Source organism: Homalodisca vitripennis, chromosome X (genome assembly GCF_021130785.1).
Source record: "Homalodisca vitripennis isolate AUS2020 chromosome X, UT_GWSS_2.1, whole genome shotgun sequence".
In the NCBI taxonomy this organism is placed as follows: Eukaryota; Metazoa; Arthropoda; class Insecta; order Hemiptera; family Cicadellidae; genus Homalodisca; species Homalodisca vitripennis.
In genome coordinates this window covers 103,340,913-103,365,000 of record NC_060215.1, presented here as the reverse complement: position 1 = coordinate 103,365,000, position 24,088 = coordinate 103,340,913, and the positions used below count along the sequence as shown (strand labels likewise).

The following is a 24,088-nucleotide window of genomic DNA, read 5'->3' as shown; positions in this document are numbered from 1 at the left end:
AGGATGAAATGTACAACATTCGATATGGACAGGTTTGCTTTCAAGTTCGTTTCAGCAAAGAACTGAATGCACGAATTCAGTTTAATTAACGTTGTGGCTTTTAAAATAGAGAGTAGTGTTGTCAGCATATTGAACAAGTTTTCATTGCTGGATCACAGAATTCAATCTACTGATGTAAATCAGGAATAAAAGAGGCCCAAGGATAGATCCCTGAGGGACACAATGAGGCATTTTAATTTTGTTCGAAACGACTTTGGAAATCTCTTACAGCCTGATATCGCTCCTTTATGTAAGAATCTAACCATAACTGTGGGAGTCCCCGAACGCCACACGTCTCTAACTTGCGCAACAGTGTCTTACATGCTTTGGTTAGGTTAAAATATGTTAAGCACATGTTCTCGCCGCGCCGTTCCAATCCATCGACAACATTTTTCAAACAGTTGTTCATGACATCGATTGTGGATATTTTTTTTCTGAATTCAGAGCAATTTAGAGCAACTAGCTTGTTTCCCAGAAAGCTTTCATAGAAAATGTTCTAAAAAATTTAGCTGAACACGAACAGAATTGAAATAGGACGATATTTGCTTGCAATACGTGGATCGTCCGTTTTGAAAACTGGAATGTCTTTGGTTGGCTTCAGAAGCGATGGAAAAGTTCCAGATTGAAATGAAAAATTGATCAATTTTATGATACGTGCCTGAGGGAGTGTTTCCTGCAAATAATGAGTTCGTTGAAGTCACAGAATAAAAATACTTATTGAATTCATTTACCACTTATAATTGTTCTTAAACCTTCCACTTTGATTTTAATTAACTTGGAGCCTTTGTCTTTATCTATATCTCGAGAATAATTATTAATAATTATCCAGACTGTCTTTGAAAGATATTTCCACTCAACCAAGGCTATAATATCTTAGTGTTGGGTGCACGTACGGCTTTATTATAGATCGTCCGATACGTTCTAAAAAAATGCTAGTCTCCATTTTCAGCTTTAATCAAAATTTTGTGAAGGAATTTAAGTTTCTCTCACAATAAGAATTCCTTTTGTCAGCTATGATATCTTTTGAGGTTTGTGATTGTTTACGAATGGAAATGTAACATCCAAATAGTATTAAAACAAACACTAAATGACTGATACATATCACTGACAATTTCAAAGTTATTTATAAAGTTCTAAGTTTCATTTTTCATAAATTTATTTAGTTGGAAAATGCTTTGAAAATTAAAACCTCGTGACATTTGGAATGTTGAGATTCCAGTTTACACCCATGAACTTGTGCAAAGTGATCAGAGATTGACGCATGCTAAACAGAGACTGTTCTTTCACCAATGTTGGTGATTACATTGTCGCAGTACTAGAAGTCGCGGTTGCTCGTGTCGGTGATTTCATGACCAATTTAAATCGAAAGAGCTTTCCATATCGCAAAGCCGCTGGGTAAGAGGGGCGGTGTGGTCCATTACATTGATATTCAGGTCTCAGATTATTACAAACTTAATTGAATTTGAAGAAAGACGATTTAAAAGGTGTTTAAATTATTCTAAAAAAATATTTTGTCAGCCATTTGGGGATCTATATGTTTTGTCCAGTTGGGGATAGTTATTCTCCCAAAAGAGTCTGTCGTATCTTTGATACCTAAAGCCTCAAAATCCAAGTCCAAACTGTTGCCAATTTTAAAGAATTCGCTAGTTGATGATTTTTTTACGAAAATAGCCACACCATACCCTTTAAAATTGTTTTTGACAAAAATAATTAGCCAATTCCAAATTTTGAATTTTGAAGATATTGATTGCTTCGGACTTGATGGTCGTCACCAAGGCGTTCTGCCGAATTATTTTTAGTTTTCGAATAAAACAGTTTGAATTTTGTGACTTATTTAAATAATTTAATTTGGAATTTGAACATTTTTGAGGCTGGATCCGAAGTCGTCCCTAGGTTGGTTCCGCATGGGACCATACTGCCTAGTCTTTTGTCACAGGAGAGCGTCCTTCTTGACTGAAACCTGGATATCCTTCACGGTGTCCGCGCATGATAGGCACTGGTGAGTTGGTGATAGCTGAAGGGCACCAGCCCGCTCTCTATGACCTGAGCAGACAATAGGACGACTGAAGAAGGCGCGATGGCTGCGGGAGCACTCTCGAGAGACGGATAACAACAATGTATGAAGCATTCTAACACAATTTAACATATCATACAATTTGTTGAGCCAAGGTTTTTATATAAAGCGTTCACAACATTTATTCAACCACATATAGATATAATATATGTTCGTGAAAGTAAGGCTAGGGGAACTAGTGAGCTTAACTTGTCGGTTTTTGGTACACAAATCGTGTTTACGTTATAAGTATATAATTAAATGTTTTTTCCGAGACTATTCAACATTATATAAGGATTCCCAATAATTTTCAACAACTCAGTTGCAATGAATCGTGTCGGCCATAGACCGTAACTCTGATTGAACTCACTGTGCTACTCGCTGATCAGGGGATCTCGAGACTAATGAGATATATCTCATAGATGCACCATCTAAACTGTGGTTTACCACTGACCTCAGGGATCCACTAAATTCTTTCAAACCGGTTAACTAAATGCCTGATAATTGAACAAAACTTTTCATATTAATGCTCACTAAGGAAATTTTTCACTCTTCGACTAATACACAAATACATAATACGTCCAAAACAAACAACACCAATAATACCGTATCTCCTCGTGGCGTTCCACGACCAACACGATGTGCCTACGACCGTTCGCCTGATATCCAAACACTGTTCAACTCTCTTAGTGGCTTGTCACATGATCTATAAATATATTTTGCCAACTAACTCTATCAATGTTTTATAATGCAACATAGATAACATAACGTAGCAAAATAAACGTAAACGAAGGTGAGTAAAGATAAAAAGGAAAGTAGAAGTACCAACTGAGCCCGCATAACCACTGCAGCTGGTGCGCTTGATTTAGCACTCCCTGGACATAGCACCCCTCTCTCGTAACGTCAAACTGACGTTACGAAAGGGGGTGCTAAATCAGCGCAGTGGCCGGGTGATTTAGTACCCCCTCGCTCGTGACGTCAAAAATAATGAATGTATTTAATTCTAGAAATAGAATACAAAGTTGTTTAAAGTTTATTACTGATGAATACCCAGTACTCGAAACAAAGTGTTTTATTTTTGTAACTTTAACGATTTAAAATATCCGAAAACTGGTTATCCTTTGCAACATTGATGTTAAACATTTTGGTTACTCTAATTGAACGGTATTGTATTAGTCTTAAATGCATGAAATAACTGGGGAAACATTGAAACTAAAGGGTGCAAGTTCAGCCCCTTCACCTGTGTCCGTGCACTGAATAAGAAACCACTAAGCGTGATGTTAGAGCCCAGGGAGTGTTTATTCCAGGGTTCTAAGGCAGCGTCACCCTGTAGCTCTGGTGTATACCATCTGCGCCGATGGCCAGTTTCTATTGTTGTCATTACAAAAGCCGAGGATAAAATCACCTTGCTGACGGCCAGAGCCGCGCGCCAGTGTTGACTACCCTGCTTCGAAACACATACCTGTTTTATTGAAGCTGCTTGATTCACGTGTCAATACTATTCATTTCAAGTATGGGATGAATATATTTCATCCCATATTTAATGCCCATATCGCTTGTCCTGCTTGTAGTAAACTCGGTTGGATTTATATTCTACCTCAAAAACGAGATCCTCAAAATAGAAGTGAAATTACAAAGAAAACTTTTTATAACAATTAATATATTAATAGTTTCGCTTTGGTAAAAATATGCGTATATTGTCACTTATAGCTTAACTATTGTTATAATTGTGATACGTAAATTATTATAAATTTAGAAAATCGTTTTAAATAATATTTAGTAAGATTTATGCATTTATTTGCCATGAGTACAAATTGTAAAAGATTGAATAAAATTGTATAGCTCAGATCAGTAAAGTTTTAGAGCGACTTTGCTGTATGTTTTAGTATAATAACCTGAATAACATTTACCCTGACAACGGGGTGATACATTTTACAATATCCCTACTAATGTCATATAACTCATTAACTCCATGCAGACCAACCGACGACATAGACTGTTACAGATAGGCTTTACTTAACCACATTACAGCACCGTTGGTGGTCTCAGGGGGGTTTCACACATATCAGCATAACTGGAGCCGGAGATCTGGAGAACGAATAGAGCTTGGAAATGAAATTTCGCATGTAACTTTATTTCCACGCTATTAAGGGAGAGTTTGATGATGTCACTGCACGGGATTTGGCTGAGAGTTAGCCAAACTTTGTGCAACACGATATCTATATAATGGATTAAGCCATGGCCTTTACATTTTGGCATGGTACTTTATTTCCACATTGGTAAGACATAGTTCATTGTAGTCGAAATTCTTCCTCGGAAATTGCCTAACTATCAATGAAGCGTCATTAGCGTCAGAGTGACTTTGAGTTGTTTATGATTAAATATAATTGAGAACATATTTATAATTAGCTCGCATTTAATAAAATAACTTAAGCTCTTGGTACAATTTTAGCCCCGGCAGATTTATTCCTCTGGTAAATCTTAAACACTGGGGTTTAGTTACTTATCCGGTAAACTAAACCCTCTGCATACCCTATCCAACTGGTTTACACATTCCCGTAACTGACGCAACTCCCTCAAGGAAAGAACTCCTTGTTCTTTTAACCCTTGGTAACCCTGCTCTCCACTGGCATGCCCATAATATCTTCTAGATGAAATAAGACACTAATCAACTTATTCTGCTGATAAAGACTATAGGTTTAAACTCCTGGTTAAGGTAAACACCCTCTAACTCAACCCTTCGACGAATAAGCCCATTTAAAATAACTCTCCCCCTGGTCTACTTATTCTCATAACAGACGAAACTCCTCCGAAAAAATTACCCTCCCTCCCCCCTTCCGGAAAACTCTCTCGTGTATCCAGATAATGAACCCCTTGATTAAATTTTTCTGTTGATCAAAACACATTTTCGTTTTAGACCCTTTGGTACTTTCATACTCAGTATATAAAGTACTCTAATCCACATTTAAAAAAATCTAATTTCTAAATTGAAACAATCAATACATATATAGCAACCTGAGGGCAAAGCCCTCAGCTAAAAAAAAGCAAGTATGTATGTGCATACATGCACATATAATCTAGTATTGAGTACTACTTATTTGACTGATAGTTCTCTATATATGAGATTGTATTTTATAAGAAACAAACATATTGTATTGTATTGTAAGTTGGTATTATGATATTAACCATTACATTAAATGATTTGGTACTATAAAAGATGAAGAACAACACATGTTTCTTTAAAAGTGTTCTAAAGTATTTTAAATGTTTCCATACAACACTTACAAATCATTTACGCAACTTTACGCTTATTTAATCCTTTGGTCTTATCTGTTTTCTGTAAAATATAAACCAACATTTAAAATGAAAATATTTTAAAAATTCACAAAACTTTAATATTTATTTTTCTGTAATTTAATATACACTAATTACGATCAAACTCTGTTTTCTTTAGTATTTTTCTTCCCCAAGAATAAACAACATAGTGTACAAAGGCAAAAGGGTAAACTCATAAGTCTGTTCAATACTGCATTTAATCGTTAATATAGTAATAGAGAACTTAATATAATTATACTTTTCTTTAATCTATACTCAGGGTTATAAATAATTTTATCCATTTCTTCCCAACATTTGGGATTCGTTTGGTAGTCGATGCCTTTTCTAAATATTGGGGAAGGAAGGGGGGGGAGTAACTGCTCTCTTTACTCACTCTCGTCATAAATATCATCTGTGATACTGAACATGTTTTTATAGGGTATTCATTAAAAATATATCTTAAAAGATTTTATGAGTGAAGGAACACAAACGAAAACCAGGCAAATATATGTATTGTATTGCATGTCAGAATGCCACTTTTCTTAAAAGTTTTAAAATCTGAATTTTAGTTTTATGCCTCCACTGAAGTCCAATGCTGTGGATAAGAAAAAATATTTACCGTTGATGAATTAAATCCCAAATATTATGAAAACCTATAGAAACCTCTCAACCTTAAGTTTCCTGATTATTTGCTGGCTACTTGATATGCGAGGTATATTTCTAAAGATACTGATTGCTTCTCAATAATATTTACAAATAGAGGATTTCTTTATGAAGACAATTCCCAGTTTCAACTATTGTTTGTTGTTGCAGATACCCAGATGGTTCGGTCAGGCTGCGGAATCCCAACATAGAGCTGATGGATCAAGATATTCTCTACCACTTGGCGCTTGGTAGTGGATCTCACGACCTCGTTAGCATGTTTGGTGACGTCAAAGTGAGATATTGTTTGTTTATGGTCATTATTAATACACTTTGAATGGTTCAAACATATAAAACATATGTTGGAAAGTTAGAATTCAGGTAGAAAATTCATTCCTAGCTATTAAACGCCCGCGTTAATGGGAAAAATTATTGTAGGAAAGGTGAGAATGCATTAGGTCACTAGGCCAATGGGCTAACTAACTACAAATGTCACTATCACCATAACCTATTTGACAAACGATTTTATAACAATTACGAAGGAGTTCACCCTATCCTTACACTTGCAAATATAACCAAGCTTGACAGGACTACCCACAGATAACATTCAGACACATTACTGTCATGCTAACGCGTCATGTGAATTTTTCTTAGTGTAAGAACAGGCCGCTATGAGGCACCACTGTTGCACTTGATCCAACCAACGTTGCTAGATCGTGTAGATTATTACAAGATCCAGCCGCTCAGATAGCGCAGCTCTAGTACGTTGTCTGTTGTTAACAGCTGGCCCGCGCTATGTTACAACAATAACATTTTCAAACGAAGTACTTCTGAAATGGTATATTCATACGCTACAGTTGCATTAGGTTTATTGGAAGAATGTACGTATCGATGCACGTTGTTCACCTTGTAACTTTATATTAAAATTTGCCTTAAGTGAAATGAAAATCATTTTCCTATAACAATATTATTGAAATACATAACATAGTATTTATTTAAATAACATTAAAAACTAGTGAAAGAATATCTTAGGATAGGAAAGTTATAAGTTTTGCAGTTTATTTATAATATTTATTGAAATATAATACTCCTAGAGACACAGTTTGAAGAAAGTAAAATTTCATTTGTAATTGTCACTTAGAGATTCAAAGTAAATAATTATATTTCCTGCAATAAAACAACAATGAAATTAATATTTATTTAGTTTAACCTTTAAATAGGATTTAATGGGTGTGGAATTTGACTTATGTTTCTATAAATAGTAAACAGGAAATGATTAAAGCTTAATCTACATATGAGACATATGACAGTATTAATTACTTACAGAGTTAAATTTTGCTCACAGTTCACCGTATTCAGTATCATGTAAAGAATAGGAGTTATAAAACAGAGAGGAGGTTTTAATCAATTTTAATGCTAAGTACATGCCTACGATAAAATATTATATTTCTTAACGTTGCAACCATAAATTGTAATAATGACTGATTTCGTTCCTCCCATGATCTATAAATGTTTACACATCAAGAATAGTATTTATTAATACTACACAAGTGTATTTATTCAGTATTTTCAGTTAAATATAATTAATTGAAATATAGACAACCTTTATTTAACTTCCCTTTCTACTTTTACTCCTATTTCCGTAAACAAAAAAATTAATAATATTATTTTTAAAGAGTATGGTAGTGTTTATGTATGAAGCGCTTAAGGATTATTACAAGCATGGTTTTAGGTGATACTGTACTCAATTGGCAACGGCAGTGCGGTAGAAGCAGGACAAAATCACCGCCGTCAGCCAATCTTGTACATCGTGTCACACACGACTTGGCACAGCTGGTTACTGATAAGCGCTGGTGGACGTTGTTACAACATCCAACAGCCTAAACTGGATTTAAAATTTAGCGAGGCACTTCCTTTATTCCTTTGAGGCTAATGTAGGTTCCTAATATTCTTTTATTCCTGAATATAGATTGTCTGTGAGACACCTACCCAATTGATGCCCCCAGCTTATTGTAAATGTGTGCACATACAGTATATTGGCAAACATCAGCACGGCGCCCCAGCTTATTTTTTATATTTTTTGTTTTATGGCAATAGGAAAAATTGGTCCAGCTCTGATAAGGCTGTTAGTAAATTATTATGTTGTTATAGAAAGTTTTCAAAAAGTGTTTGTCCAGTTTGTTATATTTCACAATTACTAACCCACCAATGTGTTCCAGTTTGTGTGTATGGGGGGGACACCCAAACGAGTGGAGCAGTTCGCATTCTACATAATGCAGGAGATAGGACATAAGCTGCCGGCCGGTACAACACTCTTGGACATTAGTCAGTTTTCCTACCGATACTCCATGTATAAAGTTGGTCCTGTACTGTCCATCAGCGTAAGTAGTTTCTTGAATTCTTTTGGCATGATAACAGTCACTACTCTGTTGAGAAAATCTCTAAAAACATCTCTCTTTGCTTTTGAAGACAAATGTTCAGTTATATTTAAAAAAACTATTCTCAGTGAGGAATCCCTCACAAGGAGTTCTCTATAACATAAGTCATGTAGATAAAAGTGCCTCATTTCACCTTTACATGATTACTTTTTGGTTAGTCACTCTTAAGAAGTGGAAAAATTGAAGAGTTGGGTGAATTTAAATTTCTACAAAATATCCATGAAGCCAGTAAGAGACTCACAAAGATAGTAGATAAGAAATGCATCTGACCTGGTATTTGTTAATAAATATATTTATCTTTTAGATATTTTAATATCAATAATAAACAAAAATAAAACACAATTTCAAAATTGAAAAATTTTGAATAAAAATAAAAATGTAAAAATATTTTCACTATAAGTAGGATTTTTACAAACAATTATTTTACAAGCTATATAATAGAGTCAATTTAAAGCAAATGTCATGCTTAGTAAAAAAATTTAAAATTCTTACGTAAAATTCTGTAGAAAGGCGAATTTGAGCTGTTTTTAGTTTTGGGGTGTAACACATGTTAAAAATTGAACACTTGGAAAATTTACATTATTTTTGTCAACACGCAGAGGGTTAACAAAATAAAGTTATGAACCCCATTATACATGTAAGCATATTAAGAATCAGACAATCAGAAATACTCTTTAAAGTATGGAATGTTACCAAGCACTTATGTCACAACACAACAAACTTTATAATCTTAGGACTTGATTACCAAGTTTTGCTATACAGATCTGCTTGACCATATGTGTCCCCAGGATACTGACCCAGACATCAAGCATCAGCACTGCTATAATTCTTGCCTGACAGTTATACTATTATATATATAGTAGTTATAATTAGTGTGACGATCACTATCATCATATGTAACACAGATAGCGATAAAAGCACTTAAAACTAGGTCAGATGCACTTCAAAAAGAAGTAACAATCCACCACATTCTAAACAAGGATGTTTATAATCAAATAAGTCAACCCACCAGAGACATTCTCTGACCTTTGACAATTACTGTGAACTGGTTGACTTTAAAGCACCGTTTGATCTTTTCTGTTTGTCGTTAACTGAATAACATCACTTTGAACACGGTCTATAAATCATTATTGTAAGCCAATAGCGCCATGTTTCACAATAAAATAAAAATTATATTATAGATCTTGATTGTTTATTAAGTGAAGGAAATAATTCCATCCACAATCAAGCGGCTTTTGAATGATTTGAAGTATGTGGTTTACTTATTGACATTATTTTTCCTGAAATAAATATATTGCATTACCGCATTTAAAAATTATAAAAGATAATGTAAAGAGAATAACTATGTTATTAAAAACAAAGAATATAAGAAACTATATTTTTACAGCTGTATCTTTAAAATATGTTTTGACAATAACTGTAATGTTTGTCCTTTGGAAATAGACCGCATGTATAAATATCTTCCTGTCTCACTGCCCACATTATGACATTGAGTATGACATTGAGTAATCCTTCACTTCTGGCCTCTGTCTGGATTACCTTACTTTAAATACCAACTTTCATATTGCATATTGCACGGTCTTTTAATGGTTGTTAACTCCAAACAAAATTTGTTTAAAGTTTGTAGCTTTAGAATATAGGCAGCTAATTAATATATTTCATGTTTTCAGCATGGAATGGGAATTCCATCTGTGGGCATTTTGCTGCATGAAGTCATTAAACTGATGTACCACGCTGGGGTGACGGACCCCATCTTCTTCCGTATTGGGACCAGTGGTGGGATCAATCTGGAAGGGGGGACTGTGGTCATCTCCGAAGAGGCTGTGGACGGAATGCTCAACCCCTGCTTTGAACTGGTATTTGGCACTATTGTCAAATTGTTTTCATTGGTGTCTAATGAATTATATTTGAACTGCAAGAAAATTATCCTTTTCTCATTTGGGAGTGAAAGAGGTCTGTAACAACATAATTTATTCTTGGACCTAAATTTTTATATTTATAAAAATAATTATCTCCATTACCAAAAGTGATGTAATGCCAATTACACAGGGATACAATATAAGAAAGATAAGTTTTATTATTAAGCTAATGCTCAAATAAAGAAGTTCCTTAATTGTTTAATGTTTAAATTGTTTTTTTTTTACTTGGTTTAAAAGTTATTTAAACATGGATAGATTTTCATTTTGTTTAAATAAAATTAGATTTTGATTAAAGTTAGTAGTATCAATTTGTTTCCCTCTTGTCAGGTGTGAAAATTGTGTTCCACTTGGTATATAACTATATATTAGAGGGCTATTCACATAGTAACAGATTTGGAAGTTGTATTGGTAAACTATTTTTCACTGTAACCCCCTAACAAATTGAGGCACTTATCATAGAGTTTTGAGGCATGATACTAGTTTTATATTCCAACTTTAAAGATATGTGCTGTGTGAGATCTTAATGCCGATGTGAAGTTCGGTGTCTCTATACAAGCACTGTGTTGTGAGTTAGATCTTCATCACTGGAAAGAGATAAAAAATATAACAAAAATCTTCTTTATTTACATCATTATTTTACAAACTATTACAACACAGTAGCACAATATTCCATGTATATTATATAATTATTTTACTAGTTTTAAATAATCACAACTAGGTGCATTACATTTATTGACATGTTTGTAAATGTTTTTGATAATAAACAAATATAAAAAGAAAAACAGGTAAAGAAGAAATTACCATAACATAACAAAAAAATGAATAAGAAAGATTAACATGGCAGTGGTTAAGAAGAAAATACAGCATCAAGTTACAAAAGTGGTGCAATAAGTTAACATTCATATCGGTGGATGTTGATAAGCAAATCAAGAAATAAACAGGACGGACAAATACCCCAGGATAAAGCTTGAGATCTCTGCTTCTTCCTTCCAGTCATCCTCACACAATCTAAAACTGAAACCTACACCTGCCCCACTAGCTAAACAACAAACGATCACACACATACACCCACGCTTACAGCCAAACACACACACACTTACACAAAGAAACACCATCTCTCGTTATTTTAGTTTTCACCATTGAAACTCTTTAATCTATCTAATACTTTCCTTATAATCATGACCCAGGCCTTTTAAAAAATTTTTACTTTTATTTTATAAGTTGATAAGTTGTATGAAAATGTTCAATACATTTTACCTTCAGAAACCCTGGTAAGTTTCTACAAATAATGTGATAAACATAAAATGCAATTGCATCTTGAAAAGTTATATTTAGCCTGGGTGTCAATATAGAGGATATATAATTTCTTGTTACATAATGATGTTTCAGAAATTCAAATATACTTCTGCAATGTTTAAAAAAATATATAGTACCTACTCTAAAAACAGTTGTCTTACATCCAAAACATTAATTTAGTTGAAAAGCACCTCTGATGAGTATTGCCTATTTCATCCAAATGGTGCTTTAAGTTTTGCTTTATGAGTTACCAATAGTGGACTATTGGTAACTCTAAGATATGTCTGTAACTAGCCCCCCCACATTCTGATCCCTCCTCCAGAAGCAATTGAATACATGCAAAGCAAGCCATTCTTATTTCTTCTAAAGTTGAAAATTATTGTAGTTGACAATGAGCATAAATGAGTTTTCTAAGTCTATTGTTAAGACAAAGAACATGCACATATGAATTCATTCTGTTGTCTAGTATAACTCTCAAACATTTATAATTATCACCCCCCTAGGTGGTAGTCACTTGGTTCTAGATTTAGGCAATATGGAGAGTGATCGAACATCTCACACCAAAATCATCCAACAGCTATTGGGTACAATGCACATGGACGTGCATTGTTGGGAAATTTTGAGCTCAGTTTTCTCCAATGCTTGTTTTTTTATTGTCCACAGTTGTTTCTGCAGCATTTCTCAATACCTTTCTGCAATGATTGTCGAGCTTCATTCAAGGAAATTAGCCAAAATCTTGTTGTCCCAGAAAACAGTTTCCATGATTTTTCTGGTCGACAGAGTTTGGAGATATTATCTTGGTTTCATTGAAGAATGTTTCCATTCTTTATCCTTTTAGTTTTGAATTAACATTGTGTTTCATTCAAGTTTCATCACCACTTATGATAAAATCGAGTACATTAAAATGTTTATTTTAGTCTTCAAGGAAGACTTCATTGGATTTCAGTTAGTTTATAGTTTTATGCCAACAAAAACATAATCACTGAACATTTACAAGTTGTGATATTTCAAATTTGTTCAACAATATCTCTTAAAGCAATATTTATAAAATTAAGTGTATGTTAATGCAAAATAAGTTTGTTCAGTGTTAAACAAAACTAAAAGAGTACAGTAATAACTATATATGTCTGTACACCCAAAACATTACATGATTCTATTTTTCAGCCAGTCTTGGGTAAAATTGTAAGACGACCAGCAAAACTTGACAAAGGATTGATCAAGGAGCTGCTGGCCCTGCGTGATCCAGAAGATCCTTATGACACTGTAGTGGGGAAGACTATGTGCACTATGGATTTTTATGAAGGTATGCAGTAGTATTATTACACATTTATTGTTTACTATAAACGCAACCTATAATATACCTCAAACAGATAAAAGTAAGCATGGTAAGCATGCGGAGGATAAATAGAGTTACTTCTTACACCCCTCACTTCACTTTAACACACCGTGGACAGATCAGCACTTAGTATGTCAGAGCTCCTATGACTCTTTTTACACTAGACATCCTTTTGTAGTATCGCATAACCGAGAACCTGTATCTGTAGATGAAGTCTCAATTGTATAGCAGCTAATTTTGGAATTAATTGAATTCTAAATTTGTCCTTTTGTTACAATAGAATTATTTATACATCATAAATCAATCAATGAAATTTAAAATGAATTGAGATGAGAGTCACTTTGGATTGAAAAGCCTTTTCTTGAGACAGTGGAGTAAAACAATTACTAAGTACCTGTGGAAGAAGCCCTGGGCCAAAGCACTAAAATATTTAACAGATTGTTTTGTACCCAGATAGAGTCCATATGTCATTTCCTAAACAGCATGTGTCTACTGTGCTTCTTCATGTGCAATCTCAGGTCACACAGATGGATCAAAGAGTGAGGATAGGAGCAGTTGCGTCTTTGTTATTGTGCGATCTAGCTACAAGATCTCTCTCCATCCTAGATCATCAGTGTATGCTGCTGAGTTTGAGATCTATCATGTGGTCTAGGTCTGAGAGTTTGTTTCTGTAATCCATATTTTTAATCAGGCTACAGATAAGTAGCATCTTATCAGTTGAGATGTAATGCACCCTCTCTTTTGATATTTCAGTAGTCTGTTTCAACCAGCTGCCATTCATTGCTGATGATTTTATAAAGTTTTCAAAGATTTTATCAGTTGATGCAGATATAGACCCTCCAGAATCCTGAGTGATGCATATTTCAAGTCCGCCACTCAGATCATTATAGTAATGAAGGAAGAGGCAGACTCATCGAATGTAGGATCAAACAGCATTTTGATTTTGATAGGAGGTAACCCGTTGATAAAAAAATACTTTGTCACTTCCTTCTTTATTTGTTTTCCATACCTTTGAAAATATCAAACTCAAATTTAAAAAAATCAAAAAAGCAGTCCAATACAGATCAGCTCTCTCAAACACTCATATAATAGAATGAGGTCAGATTGAAAGTTCACATTCAATCCAGTAGTTACACACTTGTAAGACAGTACACATAAAGAGAGTAAGGGGATGTAAGCACACTAGCTGGAGGTTAATGTATATGCTACCCGTTGGTGAGTGTGTTTACTCACTTCCTATTCAAATATAATGTTGCCATATAGTTTGAACATTGCATCGCTGCAGTCTAAAGAAAATTTTACATTATTAGTACTGCATTGAGAGTTTAAAGAAATGAAACTAATAATTCTTTATTTCAGCAGTCAAAATTGGGAGCAAGTGGTCCTTTCTTTATTAAAGATGACTATATAACATACCTCAAACGTATTTTGTAGGATAGATCATCAAATTCATTCTCTCTCCTCTAAATCCGGCTCATGATGAGGCCTCTACTGTCATTGGTATGTGACCTGAATTTTTACAAGTACATTGTGATTCATGCTCATCCACAAACCTGGTTCTGTTGTGGATGAGTTTTCTTCGGGATAAAACAAAACAGTTATAAAACAAGACACTGAGGTAGAATTATTTATTCAGTTTGTATGATTATTACTGACTGTCAAAGATTAAAGTATATACATACACTAAAAACATAGTTGTTTTATTCATTTTAAGTTGTTTTTAAAACACAAGGAAAACATAAATCAGACTGTGCATCTTGGCCCTTGCACGAGCATTTTGTATTGGTGTCGTGAAATGATATTAGATTGTAGTTTTCATCAAATTTTTTCAGGGTTCCTAACTGTGAACATTCATTCAAGAAGTTTATCAAACCATTTTTCTGTTCAGTGGTGATTTTGTTATCTGGTGAGTTCTCGTATCCTGTCAAACCTATAACAAGTTCATTAGTCTTTGGCCTCCAGAAACTATATTTGTTTTCTGCCACACATTTCCACCCCTTCCCCTCATAGATAGCACCATCACCACCAATAATGAAATTGTAATATTTGTCACGTGACGATTCAGCAAGAGATTTTAAAATCATTATGCAATTCCCTTTATTACAATTTGATAGGTTCGTTTGCCTGATATAAATTTTCTTCAGTGGCGTTATTATCAAGTCAGTGCATTTAAAATTGGGGTAGTCTGGATACCAGTCAAGTCTAGAAAAATAATTCGCTATTGGTTGAGCCTTTGTCGTTCCGGTTGAACTGATGATTGTAGTGGTTTCCATTTTCCTTTCTTCAACTAATTGTGTTGTTGATTTGTTTGGATTCGTAGTGGTTGCTAATTTATTTGTAAACAGACTCATTTCCAAATCCGTTGTGTCTGGAACTTCAGTTGTTAACATGTCCATTGCTGCCGTCATGTTGTCATCATTTTCTTGTTGCATTGTACTTGAAGATTGTATTTCCACACTATCCAAGTAAGACGTTAGGTTTCCAGTTTCTGTAAAATAATAAGTTGTTAATTCAAAAGAGTAACATGACTTATAGTTATAGGAACACTTTGATACCCTCACCATACACTATCAAAATTATTTTACAATTTTCTTTGAATTTTGTTGTATTTTGGCATTGTCACATATATGTGTTTCTAGCCATATCCGTATTTTGAGAAACAAAAAGTAGTTAATAGGAGCAAGATTCACGGGAAATTACAAAAAATTTCCTATGAATTCATACATTACTTCTTGAGTATGCTACCAATGTGGATGAGCATTGTCATGAACGAACAAGACTTGAACTCACTTTCCCCTTTCCTTGAATGGATTACTCTCCATAGCTTTCCTAGTGTTTTTACAATATCTCTCTGATTTTATTGGTATCTTATTCTAGGGAATCCACCAAATTCATACACTTTCTGTCCCAGAAAGTGGTAATGAGCTTCTTTGGAGATAAAAATTGCAAAAATTTTCTTGGTGCTTTGGAGATTCTGTGTGTACCTTATCTCTATCTCTATGGACTGTTTTTTGTTTTATAATGCATGCATTTCATCCATGTCTCATCTCCAATCACAGTAAGTGTAAGTTCTGAATTCCCAATTTTTTCACAGTCTTGTCAAAGCAGCACAAACCAAGTTTTTATATTTACGATTTCATAAAGTCAACTCCAACTGCGTGAAATTTGCAGGAAGTCAAAAAATGAGATGTGATTGTGAAATTGTAGTCATCTTGAATTTTCTCATCCACTTTTACCATCACTTCATCTGTCATGATTTCAGTTATTGAATCAGTCACTGATGATTTCTGATGACATCAGTGCACAAAATTTTGAACATAGCCACTGCGACACTCCTCCCTCACTCATTATGATCTCGCTATAAACGTGTCATTAAATGTGAATGGGTTTAAAGTTTTTCACCAACAATAATCAAATTATAGACAGTACTTTGCAGTCAGTGAGATTTTAAATTGTGTACACCAAACAGAAGCAAGAGGAACTGTTGTGTTATTGAGACCGGATATATACTGAGTTACAAAATGATTAGACTCAGAGATGGTGGCAATAGCCCTTCTCACTCCGTAGCAAAACTTAAATTACTTTGTAAATGGCTCTCTTACTAACTTAAAATTGAAACCATACATAAAATGAACTGTAAAATTATAAAATGTACATGATGGTGCAATAGCAAGAGAAAAACTGTTATTTCACCTTAATCATATTTATTACTTTAAATGCAATTATTCATATTCATGAACGTAAGTTCATATTCATATTTATTACGTAAGTTCAATGCGTTACAAAACAGATAACCAGGGTTGAGTTAGTTGGCTAGCTAACTGCCTCACTTACACCCATTGTATCCTTACCATAAACTGCACAAAGTTCCCAATAAAGAGTCTAGCAGAATGGAATGGTGTAGAATTTTGGTTGAGCATTAACGACTGGACAATTTCAAGAGTCTTTGCTTAATAACTGCAGAATCAAAAGGACTACGTTCCACATAATGTTGTTGTAATAGGCACTTGATACAAATGTGTTCTGTTTAACATATAAAATAGCTTTGTTTCTGTCTAAAAATATTTGGGAATAAGGTTACATTTTAATGGCATTTACCCACCTATAGTATCATAATATTTGTTCTCCAAATATCCTCTAAAAGATTGAAAGTTGTCTTTAATATAATTTGTTTGCTTACTCATTATTCAAAATGCGTTTATCGGCTGTACAAAAAACATAAACATCATCTTTATAAGTTTTCAGTTTTCAGATATAGTACTAATACAAACATAAACAGTATAACACATTATACATAAAAATATTTTGCCAATAATTTAATTCTACTATTTTCTTACTGTCCTATGTATTTTGAAGTACGTTATTACATTAAACACCCATGAAAAGTTCAGGTATTTCTGAAAACATTTGTGATCCTTTCCTGTCTGGAGGAATTTCAAACTAAATATTGTTAGTCATGAAGATGGCTATGTAACATATTTATTTTCCTTACTACACTTTATGTTATTTATTGAAGTTAAGCTTTTAATTATTGCATTAACATGGTATAGCTTACCTCTTGTCTGTGCATTTGATAGTTTTGTTGTCATCGTTTTGTTTGTGTTTCCGTGTTTTGGTGTATCTGACAATTTTGAGAACACTGTAGACGTGATTAAAGTTACTTCAGTGTATTCAAGCACCTCATTTCCTGAAATTGATGTCTTGTTGACATTTATAGCTATATAAATGATCAAATATAGTGGTAAAACAGTGATAATAAGAACAAAAATAGCGGCTGTTTTCATTTTTCTAAACTCTCGACAGAAACGTCAATATTTAGTCACTGTACAGTGCTTACAACACATTTGATTCATCTGATTTAATGAAACCAACTTATCTCTCTATGTTTATGGTTGTATTAACGTAATGATACCACAGTTCAGGGACGTGTCTAAGCTATACATAAAAATATTTATTAACAATTCTCAATGTACAAAATAGAATGATTAGGAACAAACGTGTTTAACTTCTTGAGTACTCATTACCTCATTAACCTTAATCCTAATACTGCAGTGGAAAATGTTTGAAATTGAACAATGATACAATCTTTTTTAAGAAATCAATAGACTTTTTGCTATAACATTTTGTGTGATTAAGAAACTTTTTAATGTTTGTTGTTCAAAAAGTATTGTAGAGAGATGTATATGAACAGCCCTCTTTGCGATTGAGGATTATAAACGTATGTATCAAGTCAAAATATTAAAAGTAATTATATACTAGCAGTGGGTTTTAAACTATTGAAATAAAATTTCTTTTTATTTATCCTTGTACAATTATCAGGGTTGTTTATTAAATCTAATTAACTATGGTAAACCTAATAAACTATACAGTGGAAATACAATACAATTCTCAATATGAAAAGAAAGAGGAACATTTCCAACAGTAATGCTAAAACTCTGTACTCATGAGAACTCCTTGAAGGAGTATAATACCCATTCCACTATACATTGTTTTAAATTTGATTTGGATTTTATTAAACTGTTTTCATTCTTTAGTCCTTGATATTAAAAAAGTTATTTTCATCATACATGTTTTTCAATTCTAAGTTTTGTATTTTTATGTGAAATTTCCTTTTACTTTATTGTCATATTAATATGGCATAAACTTTTCTTTGTGTTCATGACACACACAAAAAATATTCAAAACATATAAACTGAAATGTGTAAAAATATGTAACTCTCTAAAATGTGTTACTCAACCTTGTATATTCAGTACGTACAATAAGATATATATATATAGGAATTTAAGTGGGTAAAATTATCTCATTTTGGAACTGCTTAGTATGTTTGTCGCTACCCAAATTGGCATCAATTTTCATGCTCAATAATATAGGGTTTTCACCCTATTCTGTGCTTTCTGTGTCTATAAACTTGTTGGTATATTGGCTGCCTTTCTATTTTGTTGAGAAAGTGATAAAGTTGGTTTTTGTTGATTTATACAAATTTATACATTATTTTAATTACAACACTTTTTATTATTAGTCAAGATTTGTTTCTTACTAGATCCATCATATTTTTATTTTCCTACATCCAGGACACTGCCCACATCCACCGCAGCCACAAGCTATTGCTACGACCATGGCTCGTGAACCCAGAATCAATTTATTGTACAATAAACACTCTACAAAACAAAATTGAGCAGCTCACCTTGTGTTCCTCTCTGATAACAAGAGTGATGCAACAATTGAAATTAGTCAAAAAATGCTAACACAATTCTCCACTATTGATTTGATTTTGTGTAAAAAACCTAATAAATTTTGACTTGGCAAGATTTTTTTGGAAGTTAATAGAATTTGAATTGTTTGGCTTTTATTTTTATGTATTTCAGCTTTTCAGCCCACTTGTATACCAAGGAGCAAACTGTGTTACAAAATTAAAATTACACTGGTTAGTAAATTATCAACAGTAAAGAAGTGTTTTTGCTTAATTTTTTATCTTCCACTTTTTTACTACATTAATTTTGAATCACTTTTATTTTTTCATGCTAGAAGTAATGGGTTCCTTATAGTTCTAAAGGAGCAATTACATAACTAATAATATTTATCCGAAGGGTAAAAGTGTAATATAAATTTAAATGTATATTTTAACATTACATACTGGTTCTCTGCTCGTATTACATGAATATGGCACAAAGCAGAAACTGTATGTTTGTTTTCAAAACAAAAATCAATTCATATGACATCGCTTATGCTTTGTACAAAATACTCATATCACAAAGCAAGCATGTTTTCTTTAAACTGATGGGTAAATAACTACCTTTGAATAAATAAATGTATACATTAACTAAATAAAAAACCCCTTACTTCTGAACAACAATACAAATTCTAAAACTAAACTAAGACCTTGCATTGTCTACTAATTCAAACAATTCCCTTGAAACAGTTATGTGTGTATCATCTGAACTAGTGGAAGTTCCAGTGAGCGAGTGATCTAACATGTAGGACTTTGGATCTGAGCTAGAGATAGTGCAGGTTTGAAATCTGTCTTTGAACATAGCACATGTTATCATTACCATCGACCTTGTACTGTATGACTCTTCCTCTTATTCTGTTTGATAAGAACTTCAAACAGACCTAGTGGCCCATGAGGACAGGCAGAATAAGGCTTAAAACAGAATCAGCCTCACTTAAAAAAAAATTTAAGGAGGGGGAAATTTCTTAACAAGCTGTGCAATATACAAGTACATATATAAAAAATATATATAAAAATGCTTGTGATAACGGAATAAAATAATTTAATTTAATAAACCTATCTAAATTACATTAAAAAAAAAATGTAATCTGGATATATTTTTTACTATACACGTCATGTTTATGGTTAAAAGAGTGCTTAAGCAGTTTATGGTTAAATTGAGAAGAGAGCAGTCACTTTCCAAACTAAACATTTTATGAAGATTTTTTTTATTCATAATTTGAATTAAATAATATTTTAATTAGTCAGTGATTTGTCAATGTCATGCAAAAGTTGTTGATAGATGCTGAACTCAAACCTTGAGCAACTCAAAAGTTGCTCAAAAACGCAATGGTATTTTGTAGTGAACTTAACTATGGATCGGTTGATAATTTAAAATCTCATTCAGGAATATGTTATATAGTACTCTGAAGACATTTTTGATGGATTTTAAATTTACCTACCACTTCCCCAAAATAGAAGTGAAAGGAAACTCATAAATATTAAATGGGATGACCCATTGGGTGATACCTCAATTTAAAGGGCTTATACCCTAAAAAGAGAAATTTTATTAATCTAAAATTAAGTTCCTATTTTTATTATTTAAATCCCTTATAATAGTGCTGGTTGGGCTGGATAACCTGGTGGAAATCTGAACAGAGTTCTCCGATCCTGTGTAAGAACACTACTGTTAAAGATAACTTGCACGTCCGAATCCAAAAGATCAGGGTAGAAATGCCATTAAAATGAAACTGGTATTCAAATTGCAGCTTCTCAGTTTATACTTTTTTTAATTATAATTCAGAATTCATGCTCACATATTTGCTTTATAAGACAAGAAACTATTGAAAACTAAAATAAATCCTAAATTCCTTGTTGTATACTTTTTAAAGAAAAGAACTGACCATATGTACTGTGAATATATAAATAACAAACTGTGACTCACCAAAATGACTTTTGGTTTTGTTGCAGAATTTTAATATTTTAAACTCAATTTATATTTATTTTTCTGTATTGACCCATATAAATGACTGAAATTTAAAACAATCTTAGGACCTAAAGAATACATTTGTTTAGTACAAGAAGAGACTATTTCCTAAAAATACTTTTGTAAGCTATTCTCATTTCTTATTACTAAGTACTCAGTTGAATAATTGTAGAAACATGAAATTGTGGCTGAGAAGAAACCAGCTCTGTCCATCCTACTTAAGTTACATGATGAGGCACATGGGAGTGACCATGTCTTTAGGGGTTCATTTATGTGCTTTAGAGAACAGCCTTACCCTAACATACCTTGTGCAACACCAAACTTAACTCTCATTTCACAGGCTAGTGCATGCAGTGTTATTGTAGATAATCTACTATTGCAGTCATATTGTAGATGATCCTCTCTTGAATTAGATTTAAAACCATGCTTAAGTCTCTTTTGTTTTCAACTCTTAAGAGATAGAGATAGTGTTGACAATGTTTCATTCCTCATATTGTCAGCTAAACATCCAGTCACCAGCATCACAGCCCCTGGCAGCAGATTTGTTGTGGGGGAACAAACTGTGCAGCACCAGGTTTTGCATTGAGGATCACGTTTGGTGCTAAAGATGTCAGAAAACCTAGAAAATTTAGTGTCTAAACAAGGAGCAATCCACAATTAAACTTTAGTTTTACCTGGGAAAACCCCACTTCTGAGGCATTAGGTTTGGTTAAGGATGTTTCCGGTAGTTCTTTCAGTTCGAGAACCCATGGAGACCATAAAAGACAGGAAGGATCTGGACGCCCTTAATGAGTGGTTTGGATGAAAATGTGGCAAAAGTAAAAACATCTTTTGGACTCCAGTCAATGTATGAGTGTTAAATTAAATCCATAGAATTCAATATTTATAAGACCATGGTTTGCAAAATTTTTTGAAATTTGAACTTAAGGAAGGTTTGTAAAAAGTTGGTGTCAAAAGTGTTTGATGATCAAACCATCAATAAGTGGATGCTTCCCATGAGATCTTGGAACAAAGTGATGTAGAATTTTTATATACCAGAAAAATAAAAAAAATATTACCATGGGTGTACCAGAGTCAAAGTTCATAATGGCACACTTGATGTCCAAAGTAAAGACAATGTTCGCTGTTTTTTTTGACAAATGAGCAATGGTCTACAAATACAAAATGTTTTTATTTATTTTCTGTACAGTCACAAATACATAATTTATCATAAATAGTTTTCATGAAGCTAAAAATTAAATAATTATACAATAAACATGGCATATCATTAATTAAATATAAAACTCATTACCTAAACATTTATATTTTCTGATTTTCATGTATTGAAGATGGTACATTAAAAGAATATAAGGTATGACCTATTAGGGATTAAAAAAAAATATTTTGTTAAGTTTTAATAACGTACAATATACCTCTATCTACAGTTATTTACATTAAGACACTGTACATGAGTAATATGAGTCCAGTAGATTTTTTCCTATCCCTAAAGCTTTAAAGAAGCCTGAAGTAAATATTTTGAAGATATTTCTGCAATCTAGTGGACTGTTACAGTCTCTGGGCTCTTATGGTAGATTCCAGAGAGTCTTTACAGTATGTGAATTATGTTAGCAACAGTGTATTGAAGTTCTAGGAGACTGTTTTGAAGACTTAACAGTATTTACTGATTAGATCAGTGAATTATTTTTAATCTAAAACACATATCTTTACCAGAGGTGGATTTTAAGATTTGGGCTATCCACAAATTGCTACCCCCCCCTAACCATTACGCTTACCTTGGTACCGCGGTGGGTCAACGCGACGTTGGTGGCAGTGAGGCGGCCACGCTAAGCTTGTAATAAAACTCAAATAAAATTGGTTGAATTGTCAACATTAAAGTTACACTTATTGCAGTTATTGTTTTTACCATAAAACGTTAGATGTCACAACATTTATAAACTGGAAAATTACTAAAAGAAAGCCGAAACATTTCTTTAGGATTAAGGGCGATCAAATTAAAGGAGTTATATTTAGGAATTACAATACAATAACTTGACTCTGAACATTTTATTAATGTTAGGACTACAAAATAAATGGAATATATTAAGCGAAGGATTGTTTAAATAATTCCAATTTACAAATTGTTATGTTTCAAATTTATTACAAGTAATTTTTTCACATATTTTTAACTTTTGGAATAATTAATTGTTTACCTTTTTACCAAAATTTGCCGCCCCCTGAATTCTGCTGCCCTGGGCTATAGTCCATTCAGCCCTGATCTTTACAATACAAAACATGAGAGTACAAAATATGTTTTACAATTTCAATAAAACTGCTAAAATTTACCAGTTTCACATTTGATTTGTCAGATATTTGTAAATTATAAAATACAATACATTGCAATATAAATAAGAGTTTATAAACATGATATGAAGGGTTTTCAAACCAAATTGTTCCATTTGGTTGACATAAAATTTGGAGTATGTGTGATTATAAATTTCTTTAGATAGTTTATTTGTAAATATAAGATACGTGTATTTTACATGTATATTAATTTGAGGAAGATGAAAAGGAGAACTGGACATGTTTAGTATTCTTGCCTATGACATGGTTACACCACATAAGTAAAAAGTTTGAACAATTGACTGGAAAACTATCAACAGATAAAATTATATTTTGTGTCTTTTGAAAAACCCAGAGAGGGCGTAATTAATTGAGATAATAACTTATGTGATGAAGTTGACAGTCAATAAATCAAATCTCAGAAGAACGAAATATTTTTAATTGTAGAGTGATTTAAAATGACAGTGTTTGAAGTAGTGGGTGCCGAAGCAAATGTATTTAGACTTGAGATAAAAAGTTCAGTAGTGATGGTTGT

At 32.9% G+C, this 24,088-nt stretch overlaps 2 protein-coding genes across 3 annotated transcripts in view; one reads left to right on the top strand and one right to left on the bottom strand.

Moving 5' to 3' along the window:
* LOC124369763 (uridine phosphorylase 1) overlaps positions 1-24,088 on the top strand; it is a 90,780-nt gene that overhangs the window by 63,961 nt on the left and 2,731 nt on the right. For both annotated transcript variants that reach the window (XM_046827844.1, XM_046827843.1), the window contains exons 2-5: positions 6,221-6,344; positions 8,269-8,430; positions 10,158-10,343; positions 12,867-13,005. In XM_046827844.1, coding sequence (XP_046683800.1) covers positions 6,221-6,344; positions 8,269-8,430; positions 10,158-10,343; positions 12,867-13,005 — 611 coding nt within the window. The remainder of the gene's footprint in view (positions 1-6,220; positions 6,345-8,268; positions 8,431-10,157; positions 10,344-12,866; positions 13,006-24,088) is intronic.
* LOC124369765 lies at positions 13,988-17,875 on the bottom strand. The gene is made up of 2 exons (XM_046827845.1): positions 17,594-17,875; positions 13,988-15,526 (listed from the first exon to the last, which is right to left on the bottom strand). Exons 1-2 carry the CDS (start codon positions 17,820-17,822, stop codon positions 14,748-14,750), a joined length of 1,008 nt encoding a protein of 335 aa, XP_046683801.1. The 5' UTR covers positions 17,823-17,875; the 3' UTR covers positions 13,988-14,747.

What these genes read in the sequence shown, in the direction of transcription:
- LOC124369765 (XM_046827845.1), bottom strand. Translation starts at nt 17,822, where the DNA reads ATGAAAACAGCCGCTATTTTTGTTCTTATTATCACTGTTTTACCACTA. An exon ending in ATCAAATGCACAGACAAGAG is followed by an intron (nt 15,527 to 17,593) that starts GTAAGCTATACC and finishes ATTATTTTACAG; the next exon opens with AAACTGGAAACCTAACGTCT.